At 41.4% G+C, this 13,569-nt stretch overlaps 1 protein-coding gene across 2 annotated transcripts in view; it reads right to left on the bottom strand.

Moving 5' to 3' along the window:
• Positions 1–3,304: 3,304 nt before the first annotated feature.
• SAXO1 (stabilizer of axonemal microtubules 1) overlaps positions 3,305–13,569 on the bottom strand; it is a 120,658-nt gene continuing 110,393 nt past the window's right edge. For both annotated transcript variants that reach the window (XM_077966040.1, XM_077966041.1), the window contains exon 5: positions 3,305–4,706. In XM_077966040.1, the coding sequence (XP_077822166.1) occupies positions 3,703–4,706 (1,004 nt within the window). In that variant the 3' untranslated portion in view covers positions 3,305–3,702. The remainder of the gene's footprint in view (positions 4,707–13,569) is intronic.

Genomic DNA, 13,569 nt, shown 5'->3' with positions numbered 1-13,569 from the left:
AGAATCTCCACCCACACAGGTGGCCCCAGTGTAACGTGAACCAAACAACAAGCCCCACCCTGGTCACCTAGCCTGCTGACAGGATGGCAGACCTGCCCACAGCCTGAGGTAGTCAGATACCACCATCTTAAGAGGACTGCATGCCCAACGGATGCCCCTGGCCACCATACCCTAAACCAGCAGACCACTTCCAGCCAGCCCAGGGCTCCACACAAAGCCCACTCTTCCCAGCCAATCAACCTCACTAGAGAATGTCCTTTCCTCTGATGGAAAAGAATTCACTATCTTTCAGTTGTAAAAGCTCAACTCTCATTTTCTGCCCCAGAACCTCATCCCCAAGAACCTACTCGATCCTGCATTGAAAGTTTTCCTGCATAGCTATAAAACTTTTTGCCTTGTGTTCTATTATATTAATATCTTTGACCTCTAGTCATTTTTATTTAATGGCACACCTAAAGTTTTGGGAACCCTGGGCTAGGGTAGGTGATTAAGCTCCCACTTCATTCTCCTAAGTGGACAATATGCAATATAAGCATGTGCACACATTTTTGAGAGAAGACTACATGTTTGAAGGTTTCCCATTGTCAGATTTGTTGAATGAGATCATACCAGGTATAGGGCAGTGCGTGCACATGTGTGTGCGTGTCCTTTCATCACAGAGCCTTTTACCCGCAAACTCAATATGGAAGCACAACACACAGACCTGCTAAGAAGGTGCTCAGATGAGAAATGAGGAGAAAACCAGTGCCCCATCTGCTCAGCTCCTCTTTCCTCCTCGTGGCCCAGCTGCTTTCTCAAACCAGATTTCTAGGAAACACAGTTAGCAACCCTGACACAAAACAACTAAAGACTAATTTACCTGTATAAGGAAAAAACACATATATTTTATTTTGTAAAATACATAAAATAAAAAATGAGCAGTTATCCTTACCTGCACACTTGTAAACACTGACTGATGAAATCATAAGTAGATTCAGCCAGTTTCAGTTCAGCAATTGTCTTCCTCATCCTCATCTACATTTAATGAGAGTTAACTGTGAGTCAGAGCTAAGTGACTGACGTATACACTATCAATCAATACAAACAGCAAAACCATGAAGCCAGGATTGCTATTATCCACATTTTCACACACTGAAGAATTTGACCAAGCTCTCATAGCTTGTGGTGGCAAGGGCCAAGGTGCAAAACCAGGTCTGGACTCCAAAAACCATGCATGCTCTTCACTACCATGTTTCACAAGGCCCCAAATAGGCGCTTTGTATTTTTTTTTTCTGTATTTTCTAAGTGTTTTACTTGTATTAATCACTTTCATAATATTAAGGACATTTTAATTTGGAAGCCAAAAAAAAAAAAAAAAGAAAATAGGTAGTAGGGGGAGAGTTGGTTTCTTAAGACCAAGAGGAACAGGCAAGGAAGGGATGCTGTAGGGCGGCCTCTCCAGCCTGGGGTCACCATGAAGATGGCCTCATTACAAAGGCAGAGCTCAGACAAAATTCTTCACTCCAACAGGGTCTGTGATCCTCGGTCAGCCAGTCAATCCCATCCTTGAGCTTCCTCCCTTCCTGGCAATTGATAACATTAGGAAAGCTTATTAGCCTTGATGTTACCAAACACTGTCATATAATTATACCGAGAGGCGAGAAACGGAGGGTGTATGAGAACCAAAATTCCTCATCTGCCAAAACAAATCATGTCTAAAGTCGATGAATCAGCACATAGCAGTATATGCATATTATTTAGGAATGTGAATAGAAGTATTATCAAAATAGATAATTTAAAGCTGTTCTCTCTGGGGAAATATCAATGGGGGAAGGCTAAGCAGCTGGGACATAAGAGATTGCTGTATTTTTATAAGCATTTTAGCACTATTTGGCTTTTCAAATCAAGTGTCAATTTTTTTTTGATTTGTTAAAACAAAGTAGTAATAATAAAACTTACCCTTCTTAGTGTAATCCTTTAGCTTAATGAACTCCAGTAGGCTCAGACAGAATGTGGTTTGATGTAGTTTGTGGAGCCAGGAGATCTGAGACACAGAAGATGGGAGGTGCCTGGTGTTGTGGAAGAGCCATGGGTCAGAAGACCTGGATTCTGACCTTGGTTCTGCTGCTCTGTGCTGTGTGGCCTTGGGAAAGGTGATTAACCACTCTGAGCCTCTCTACCCCTAAAGGCAGGCACTCAGACCCCATACAAACCAATGAGAGGATTAAATAACATAGATGCCAACCCAACAATGAAAACAAAGCTCATGGTGAGGATGCAAGGTATGGGGACCTGTGAGGCCTGCGTCAGGTGGGTGACAGCCATGGAAAGACAGAGCCCTAGATAGAAAGGAACAGACCCCTGGCCCCTCCACCAGGCCCTGAGCCCAAGCCCAAGGCTCCAGACATGAGCTGAACTCCCCTCACCTTCTCCATGCTGCTCCCAAGTTCCCTGAGACCAGGAAGTGTATTTTAGGCTTCTGTGAACTAGAGAGAGTCAAGTGTCCCAGACTGAAGTCTGCATCCCTCTGTGAGGCTCACGCAGACCCATGAGCTCATCTAACTGGCACAAAGTCTTTCCTCAATTCTGCCCAATTAAAAACAAAATCTGCAAGTTAATTGGCTGTATGGGACCCTCTTTAACAAAGTCCCTCCTCAATTTTGCTCAATTAAAAAAATATAAATAAAATAGCTTTAAATTACTTGGCCTTAGAAACAAACGTGGTAAAAAACCTTAGGCTCAAGAGAGAAACTCCAGGGTGGAATCTGGCTCACCACTGGGTCTAACTTTGCCACAGGTCTGGTCACAGCTGTCATTTTAGGACAAGCACATCCAGGCTCTCCAGAAACCAGGCCAGCCTGGGGCAATTTCTTCCAGGCTCTGAGCATTTAGAAGAGCCCACAGCTTTTGCTCACAGCTCAAGGACCAGGTGTTGACTGCCTGCTTGCCAAGGCTGCTTTTTCTCCCTCCTCTCCCTGGAATCATAGCCTGTACTGGCTTGGGGTTGGGGAGAGGTCTGGTAGGTTCATGCATCCCTGCCTCCCTTTCTTTCCCTCCATCACCTGTGACCAAAGACATCCACACCCCATCGAACAGCAGTATTCTTGCTGGTATGTCATGCAGTGAAGAGGTAGAAGGATGCTTTGTGAAGCAGCCCTGCACACAGAGAACCCAAAACAAGACACCAGACCAGGCCCAAGGCACCTCCACCAATACTGACACACAGTGGGGATGCTAACGTAAAATTTCCCAAAGGTCCCAAGCAATACAGACTAATGTCTGCACAGCCAGCACATGGGTGTAAACACACAGAGCTACAGATTCATTCCCCCCAAAATAAAATTTATTCTTTGGTGCTTCATACTTGGCAAGGGTTAATCATTATGTCCGTTCATACAATGATTAAATTAATAAAATACATCTGGATTAGAGAAAACCTCAGAGACCAATTTTGATTCCATAAGCACAAAGTAAAGAACCTGAAACGGAGTGGGGATGCAGTAAAGGAGAAGTTAAGGGGCGTTAATTAGCCGGTGATTAAATGTCATTTTCCCTGAGTCAAGTAATTCTCATTTTATTCAAGTGCTCTGGAAGTGGTGAAGGTTTTTTTTGTTTTTTGTTTTTTTCTGTCATTTTAGGGAATTCTTTTTTTGTCCAACAAATAATTCTCAGTTGTCTGCTTTTAAAAGTACTGTGTAATTTCTAAATTACAATTTTTCAAAATCAGGCTGACACTTCCAACTTCCTCTGGCTGGGGTTTTCTGAATCATCCACAGAAAGATGGCTGCTCTGCTGAGAGCCTGCCTGGGAAACCGGCTTGTATATCCTGTGCCCCAAAGCATCCACTTCCTCAAAGGTGTAGCCAGGAGGCTCAGGATATGAAGCTAGGCACCTGCTCATTTCCTTGGGAGTAAAGCTGATGGTGTAGGTGGTCTGGCCTTCCACAGGGACATTTCCTCGAGGGCCAGACCAATGAGGCTTACAGCTTTTGGTATTGATAGGCGGGTGGGGCACATAGTGGGCCCGAGTGGTGGTCAGGCAGTCCAAGGGCTCGGTGGGAAAGTCCAGCTGGGGAATGGGCTTGACTGGCTCTGTGCGCATGCTGGACCACTGCTTGTAGTCATCCTTGGTGGTGGAAGAGCCTTCAAAGCGACCGCTTTTCCTAATCTGAGGTGCAGGTCGGCAGGACCGAGCTGGGACACCCTTAGGGTATGTGTAATGGGCCTGCACTGTTGTCAGAAGATCCATGCTGTCTTCAGGAGGGACGTAGGTGATGGGAGCTTTGGAGAACATCTGGGGCGTTGGCCAAGCTTGGTACTTATCTCGAAACTCAGTGGTGTTAGAGAAAGGCATGTCTAGCCCAGGGGGCCTGGCTAGAGGTTTCAAGCTCTTAGCAGGCTCACCCATCAGGCCCCGATAGGATTGTTTATGAGTGGTAAGGCTTTCAAAGGGGATTTCACAGGGCCTGAACTTCTCTGCTTCGTGCACAAAGCGCTTCTCCACGGGGTGGGCCACGTAGCTCATCTTGTAGTTAGTCACATCCTCCAAGGGGATGTTACAGAGCTTTGGCATGGCCAGAGGTTTACAGCTCACAGTCTTCACAAGGCCTTTTATGGGGTAATCGTCCTGGTGTGTGGTCCTATTATCAAACCTGACTGATGCTGGCTGGTATTTGTGTTCCAGACGAAGTGGCTGTCGCCTTGGTTGGTTCCAAGGCAAATAATCAGCTGAAATTAAAGCAGAAGAGGTAATTAATAATAAATCAAGTCAACCAACTTGCATATATTCTACAGAGCCCGAAGGTCATAAGCCAGTCTCCAATGAAGTAGTCTTTGAGACAAAGGAACGACAGAGCACATCCCTGCTACCACTTGATATAGTGGGATAGGCAATTCACAACCCACCACTGGCGGGCCACCAGCCAGACGAACCAGGCCTACCTGGTCATCTGTGGGGTGACAGCCCACTGTGACCCTGTAATCCTCACATCTAATCCACATATATCAAATATGCTACTCCAAAGGAATAGGGCATTGTATTGGCTGGTGAGAGAAAAGTGGCTGCCACTTGTATAAAACTTATTACATAACAGGCAGTGTTCTAAGTGCTTTATATATCAACTCACTTAATCTTCAGACTGTCCTAATAAGGTGGGTACTATCAATGCCAGTTTTATAGATGCAGAAACAGATGCACAGAAAATGAGAGAATTTGTCCCAGCTCACTTGGCTAGAAGTGAAAAAGCACAAATGCAAATTCAGACCCAGAGCCCACGATCTGACCCACTCTACTCTCTGGTTCTAACAATTAAGGAATACCAACTACATGTCAGTCAATTGTGCTCAAGTCTTTCCATACATGATCTTGTTTCATCTTCACAATAACCCTTTGTGATGGGCATGATTCTCTCCATTCTACAGATTTCTAAAACAAGGCTCAGAGGAGCTAAGAAACTTGCCCGAAAGTCACATGGCTAGCGAGTTAAGTTGGAATTTAAACCGTATTGTTGACTCCAAAGCCATGTTCTTCTGATACCTCATATCACACACTTAAGGGCATTATATTTCCAGATAGAGTAAAGGTGAAAGAAAAAAATAAAGGGAAGATTTGCAGGAGGAAAAGAACTTCAGAATGTTTGAAGAATGAAAAGAATTGGCCATTCTAGATGTCCATCTCAAGAGGAACCTCTGCTGTGGGGCTAGAACTGCCAACACAAAGGGAGGCCTGGACTCCAAGGAAATATGCAGTAGAGATGGCCTCCAGGCATCTTGAGGACCAGACACTGTCTTCAGACAGCACTGTAAGCCTTTGAAACTGACTTTATCACACAGACCCTCAGGGCCAGCACTAAGACTGAACGTCTAGGTAAGAAAAATGGGACGACAAACCATGTGATTCAACTGCCTTGGCACTGCTGGTATTCTTTCAAAATACTTGACTGACATCCAAGACCTAGGTTGCCCCACTGGGCCCCATAAATTACCAGGTTTAAAGTAGCGCTAGTGAGCCCTCTAAATCTATAGGGAATTCTCTTGCTTACCACTTTACAAAAGGTTAGAAAAAAAAGCAGCTTCCGAGGAGCCTTAGGTATGTACACCAACACTAGTGGAGTCCACAGGCACAATTTGTAACAGCTTTATTGAAGTCTAATTTGCATAATGAAACATACCATCTTAAGTACACAATTTAGTGACTTTTATAGAGTTGTATATCCATCACCAAAATCCAGTTATAGAGTATTTCCATCATGCCAAACATACCAATTATCTTCATTTGTAGTCAGTCTTTACTCCCATCTCCAACCCCAGGCAACCATTAATTTGCTCTTGGTCTCTGTATCTGTGCATTTTCTGGACTTCTCATATAAATAGAATCACCCAATATGTAGCATTTTGCATCTGGCTTCTTTCACTTAGTGAATGTAATTGAGGTTCATCCATATTGTAGCTTGTATCAGCAGTTTACACCTTTTTATTGTTGAATATTACATGATACCAAATTTTGTTTATCCATTCACCAATTGATGGACACTTTGAGTTGTTTCTATTCTTTGGCTATTATAAAAAAATTCTGCTATGAGCCTTTGTCAAGAAGTGTGTGAACATATATTTTCATTTCTCTTGGGTAGATACTAAACTGAAATTTCTAGATTGTATGGAAAAATCTTATCTTTAGCTTTTTTTAAAAGATACTGCCAAATGTTCTCAAAGTGAAGAAGTAGATGTGCCATTTTACATCCCACCAGCAATGTATGAACATTCTCACTTCTCCATGTCCTCATCAACACTTGTTACCATCTGTGTTTTTAAATTATTGTAGACATTCCAATGGGTATTTAGTAGTATCTTGCAGTGTCATTTACATTTCTCTAATGACTAATGATGTTGAGTATCTCTGCATGTGCTTGTTAGCTCCTCATGTGCTTTCATTGGTAAAATATTGAAATATTTTGCCCATTTTAAAATTAGATTCTCTTATTGAGTTTGCATATTCTTTACATATTCTAAATACAAATCTTACACCAGGTATGTGATTTACAAATATTTTTTCCAAGTCTATCACTTCTCTTTTCATTTTCTTATTATTTTAACAAAACACTCACCTGACACCTGACCCTTTTCATTTTCTTAATGGTTTCTAAGTGCCCAAAGGTTTTGAATTTCAATAAAGTCCCATATATAATATCTTTAATAAATCATGCTTTTGATGCCATATCTAAATTATTTGTCTGTCCCAAGATATCATAGATTTTTCTCCCATGTTTTACTTTGAAACATTTATAGTTTTAGCTATTACATTTAGGTTTTTGACTCTTTTGAGTTTGGATGAGGTAATTTCATCTTTTTGCATGTGGATATCCAACTGTCCCAGCACCATTCATCAAAAAGACTATCCTCTCCCACACTGAAGTGCCTAGGCACCATTGTGAAAAGTCAGTCACAATAGGCACAAAGGCTTATTTCTGTACTCTCAGCTTAGTTGCATTGGTCATTTTACTTGTCTTTATGTCAGTATAACTGTCTCAATTGCTGTAGCTTTATAGTAAAGTTTTATAATCAGGAAGTTTAAGTTTTTCAACTTAGTTCTTATTTTTCAAAAATACTATCAGCTATTCCAGTTTATTTTGATTTCATACATAAAACCTAAAATTACTTTGCCAAGTTCTAAAAAGGAAAAGGAGTCTGCTGGAATTTTGATAGGAACCGCATTGAATCTACAGATCAACTTGGGACAACCCTACCTTAATAGTACTGAATCTTCCAATCCATGAACACAGAATGTCCACCATTTTTGTTCAGATTTTAATTTCTCCCAGCAATGTTTGGTAGCTTTCAGCATACAAGACTTGCACTTGTTTTTTTACATTTTATTCCAAGTATTTTATTTATTTTGAGGCTATTAGAAAGAGAACAGTTTTCTTGACTCCACTTTGACTGTCCATGCTAGAATATAGAAACAATTGATTTTTATATATTGTTTAGTACTGACATCTTGCTGAACTCATTTATTAGTTCTGGTAATTTTTGTGGATTCCTTTGAGTTATCTGCACACAGGATCATGTTGTCTGAGAATAAAGACAGCTTCGCATTTTCCTTTCGAACCTGGATACATTTACTTGTCTGCTTGCTTTTCTTACATTATTGCACTAGCTAGAACCTACAATACAGTATTGAGTTGAAGTGGTGAAAGCTGACATCCTAGCCCTTGTTCTCAATCAGGGGAAGCCATTTACTCTTTCACATTAAGTATGATGTTTTACAAGTACAGATTTTTTTGTGGATGCCCTTTATCAAGCTGAGGAAGTTTCCTTCTACTCCTAAGCTTGTTGAGAGCTTTTATGAATGTTGAACTTTGTCAAATGCTTTCTCTCAACCAAGTGGCTTTTTTCTGTTACTTTATTAATGTGGTATATTAATTGGTTTTCTGATGTTACACCAACTTTAAATTCCCAGAATCCCATAGTTTTATAAATATTGAGTCTGTAACTGTCTTTTAAAAGAAAAATTACCTTTTTAATGATTTAAGAATAAAACAAATAAAAGTATATATTTAATACATAATTACATTTACCAGTATGCTTTATTACTTTTTATAATATACTTTATGACTTTTGTGCTGCCATCTGGTATCATTCCCTTTTAGCCTGAAGGATTTCTTTTCGTACTTCTTGCAAGCTAGGTAGCTGTAACTTATCTCCATCTTTATCTGGGAATGTATTTTGCCTTCATTATTGAATCATAGTATCATTAGATATGAAATTCTTGGAGGATAGACTTTTTTCTTTCAGTACTGTGAATATGCAATCAACTGCCTTCAGTCCTCCATTGTTTCTGAAGAGAATTTAGCCATTAATAATGTCATTTTTGGGCCAGGCGCAGTGGCTCACGCCTGTAATCCCAGCACTTTGGGAGACTGAGGCGGGCAGATCACGAGGTCAGGAGATCCAGACCCTCCTGGCTAACATGGTGAAACCCCATCTCTACTAAAAATACAAAAAATTAGCTGGACGTTGTGGCGAGCACCTGTAGTCCCAGCTACTCAGGAGGCTGAGGCAGGAGAATGGCGTGAACCTGGGAGGTGGAGCTTGCAGTGAGCCGAGATTGCACCACTGCACTCCAGCCTGGGAGACAGAGCAAGAATCCAGCTCAAAAATAATAATAATGTCATTTTTCTGTACGTGATGAGTCATTTTTTTGCCTCTTTCCAAATCTTTGTTTTTGGCTTTCAACAAATTTGACTACGTTGTGAATAGATGTGGATCTCTTTGTACTTATTCTATTTGGGTTGTGCCATTTGAATGTATTAATACACATTTTTCATAAAATTTGGCAACTTTCAGCAATTAATCTAACATTTGTCTGCCCCCTTCTCCTTTTTGGGCCATCATTATGAGTATGTTAGTACACTTTATGGTATTCCATGAGTCTGAGTTTGGACTTTTCCCTTAATTTTTTTCTGTTCTTCAGATTGGGAATCCCTATTGAACTATCCACATTTTTGCTGATTTTTATACCAGTTCAAATCTGCTGTTGAGCCCCTCTAATCAATTTTTTATTTTAGTTATTGCCCTTCCAACTCGAGTTTTCATTTGGTTCTTTAATATTTCCCATTACTGATATTCTCTATTTGATGAGCAATTGTCATACTTTTATTTATTTAAACATGCTTTCCTGTTATTCTTTGAACATATTTATAATAGCTACTTTGAAATATTTGTCTGCTAGGTCCAACATCTGGGATCCTACAGAGATACTTTTTGTTGACTGCTTTTTCCCCTCCATTCATGGGTCATACTTCCCTTTTTCACGTCTTACAATTTTTTTGTGTAAAACTCAACACTTTAGATAATATGCTGCAGCAACTCTGGATTCTGATCCCCACTGGGAGTTGGTTTTACTTGTGTTTAGTGGCTTACCTGCACTAATTCCATAGAGTCTTATCTTCTCTGCAGCGTATGGCCACTGATATTTTTGTTCATTTTTTTCTTTTTAATCTGTTTTTGTTTTTACTTTGTTTGTTTGTTTTGAGATGGAGTCTCGCTCTTGTTGCCCAGGCTGGAGTTCAGTGGCACAATCTTGGCTCACTGCAACCTCCACCTTCCTGGGTTCCAGTGATTCTCCTGCCTCAGCCTCCCAAGTAGCTGGGATTATAGGCACCCACCACCACACCCAGCTAATTTTTTTTTTTTTTTTTTTTGTATTTTTACAAAAACAAACAAAACTTCCTGACCTTGTGATCCGTCCACCTGGGCCTCACAAAATGCTAGGATTATAGATGTGAGCCAACATGTCTGACTTCCTAAGGGTCACTCTGTCAGCATAGTTTAGTGGTCAGCCATGACTGGTCAGAAGTTAAACTTAAGAACTTTAAGCCAGTAAGGCATTCACACTTTGCCAATGGAACTGTGTGTGGGTTAGGAAAAACACATAGAAAGATCAGGCAGTTTATAAGTCTGATTTGGCTTTTACTTCCTACTGGACTTTCTCATGTCTTCCCTGCACAAGAACTAGGCCTAACCAGGGATGATTAAGGATGATGAGTTGATAGATGGGCTCCTTTCTGATTTCCCTTGAGCCTGCACACAGCCTTGCCCATGTGCACAGCCTTCCAGACTACTCAACCAGAGATGATGAGTTGATAGACGGGCTCCACTCTGATTGCCCTTGAGCCTGCACACAGCCTTGCCCATGTGCACAGCCTTCCAGACCACCAGGAACACATATGAGCTTATCAAGATCCACTGTGCCTATCTCATTCTCTGGATCTCCCTTCTTAAATTCCTAGCTGGTTTGCTGGTCTGTTGGTTGCCACAACTAGCACTGCAGCCTCAGACTAACTCAGAAGTTGTCTTCCCTGATTTCTTGCCATTAAGATCACTGCTGTTTTTATTGAAACCCCTGGGTATGCACTGTATTCCCAATCAAGTCAGGCCCCACTGACAGCAGAGCTGCTTGTTTCCACAGACTAGCCTGCTCAGGCAGAGCCACTACACAGATGCAACAGTGGGGGTGGGGATGGGGTGATGGAAGCAGCCCCAGAATAAAGCATCACAGACGCCTAGTGTTAATAACCAAGGTGCCATAGTTTTTCTTTAATAAATGCTTCTCAATTTTTTGCATACCAGTGGTTGATTCCCAGAGTCTAGAAATGGTTGGTTTTCACCATTTTGTCCAGTTTTGTCATTGCTTTTTGGGAAGAGGATTTGCCAAGCTCCTTACTCCTCCACTCCAGAAGTCCTGATATCTACCCCCACCACCCATCCCCCAGCACACTCTTCAGTTTATTTTAGGCTGATAATACTACCAACTATTTATCCAAAATTGGCTTCATCTTAATTGAAAATCTACTCTTTCTCCAAGAGCTATTAATGGCTCTATCTGCATCTTGAAAGCATTAGGGGGCCTTGGAGGGAACCATCTTGCTGAATATAAACCACATGTTTCCTCCCCACCCCCGCCCCCAGACTCTAGGCCTCACTTAAATGGAGGCATCTACCTGTAGAAACCTACACACTGCCTCAAGGTACTTGGGAGTGGGGAGGACAGGGCTTTTCTGGCTCTCTTCTGTGATGGATGAAGTGTTAAGAAAACAGGTTTCTAAGCTCAAAGTTGCCTCATGTGATTTCTGATACCCAACAATATAGTTGAAACCACATTGTTATCCAAGACTCCCGACTTCCTCCACCCAGCATTTATTACCAAAAACCTCCACAGGACCCTGAAAAACCTCAGAATTTCACATGACAAACTATTCACACGCCAGTAAAGCCCTTCAGGGCCAGAGTGTCATGTGGGTAATTGGCAAGAACTTCTTTAAAACGGATTCCATTCAATAATGTGCCTTAAAAAAAAAAAAAAGCTAAACCTAAAGCTGAGCATCAAGTAATTACACTCTCAATCTTTCCAATTGCACAGTGTTTTGAAAATGTCACAAATTACAACCAAATGCTGCTAAAGCATATTTTATTGGTGGTTTTCTGGACCCCAGTAAAGGTGCTGGCCATAGAGTGAAAAGGGGAAAAAAAGATTTCATATTTTTTCTGTGGAACAAATGTAAGCAGAGTATATAGACAAAATCTAGATGGCAACCATTGAAACATGTATTTAATAACCTTGGTCTTTGGTTTCTTTTTGGGTGGTGGAGGAGGAAGAGAATCAATGTATGGTCATAAAACACGAACATTGTTATGGAAAAGACTTACTAAAGCAGCAAATTTTCACAAGGCACAAACAAGTCACCCAAGGGGTGATATACCAAGAGATAAGGGTGTGACCCCTCACAAATGCATGGGGTTATTAAGGACTGATCCAACCACATGGTAAGTGGCATGGGCCTTCTCAATCCTCACTTCTGCTCCTGGCCAGGACCCATTGGGTAATAGCCTGGATAGGGATTTGTGTAGATGTTCCAACCTCTGTCACCTGGAGCCCTTGTAAACAATGGTTCAGAACCATTCACCCACTGATTCCCTCACTTGACACAACACCCTTGTAAACAATGGTTCAGAACTATTCATCCATTGATTCCCTCACTTGACACAACACCCTTGTAAACAATGGCTCAGAACCATTCATCCACTGATTCCCTCAGTTGACACACTTTGTTGTGTTATCCCCTGTGTTTGATGATGGGAATACAGATGTTGGGCATTTAAGGCAGTTTGGGAAGCCCTTCCATCACAGGTGAGTGACAGAACAAATAAACCACTTCAACTAATAGAATGTAAGTATTTGCTATAGTCTGAATGTGCCCCAAAATTGATGTGCTGAAACTCAATCCCCAATATTGTGGTATTAGGAGGTGAGGCCTTTTGGGAAATGATTGCATCATGAGGGCTCCACCTTCACGAATGGATTAGCACTGCTATACAATGGCTAGAGGGAGCCAGCCGAGGCCCTTTTTTTCTTCTGGCTTTCACCACATGAGGACACAGCAACAAGGCACCATCTTGGAAGCAGAGAACAGACCCTCACCAGACACCAAACCTGTCAGCACCTTGATCTTGAACTTCCCAGCCTCCAGAACTGTGAGAAATAAATGTCTTATTTATAAATTATTCAGTCTCAAGTATTTTTGTTATAGCAGCACAAACGAACTAAGAAAGTAGTATTCACAAAAAAAATCTCATAAGACACACATGTTGCTAACTGGTACCTATAGGTTCATCTAACTATAAATATGTTTCCTTTAGCTACATACTGATTTGTTTTAAAATCGGAATTGCAGAGGAAAATATGAAATCCAACCTCAAATGCACATGTTCCAAGAACAAAAACCCTGTCCATCTATGCATGCCTGGTTCTGAGCAGTCCAGTTGAGACTTGACTGGTGTTCATTTATCAACTCTGTTTAAGTAGGCAAGCAGTTAACAGGTACCAGAAGTTTGAGGCAAGTGAGAAAGAAAATAGGATTTTCTCAATTTTAACTTTGTCAGTAGGGAAGTCAGCCATTATATTAGTCAGTTCTTGCACTGCTATAAAGAAATGCCTGAGGTTGGGTAATTTATAAAGAAAAGCAGTTGAACTGGCTCATGGTTCTACAGGATGTACGGGAAGCATGGTAGCATCTGTTTCTGGGGAGGCCTCAGG

This window comes from Macaca mulatta, chromosome 15 (assembly GCF_049350105.2).
Source record: "Macaca mulatta isolate MMU2019108-1 chromosome 15, T2T-MMU8v2.0, whole genome shotgun sequence".
NCBI lineage: Eukaryota > Metazoa > Chordata > Mammalia > Primates > Cercopithecidae > Macaca > Macaca mulatta.
This window is presented reverse-complemented; position numbering and strand designations above follow the sequence as displayed.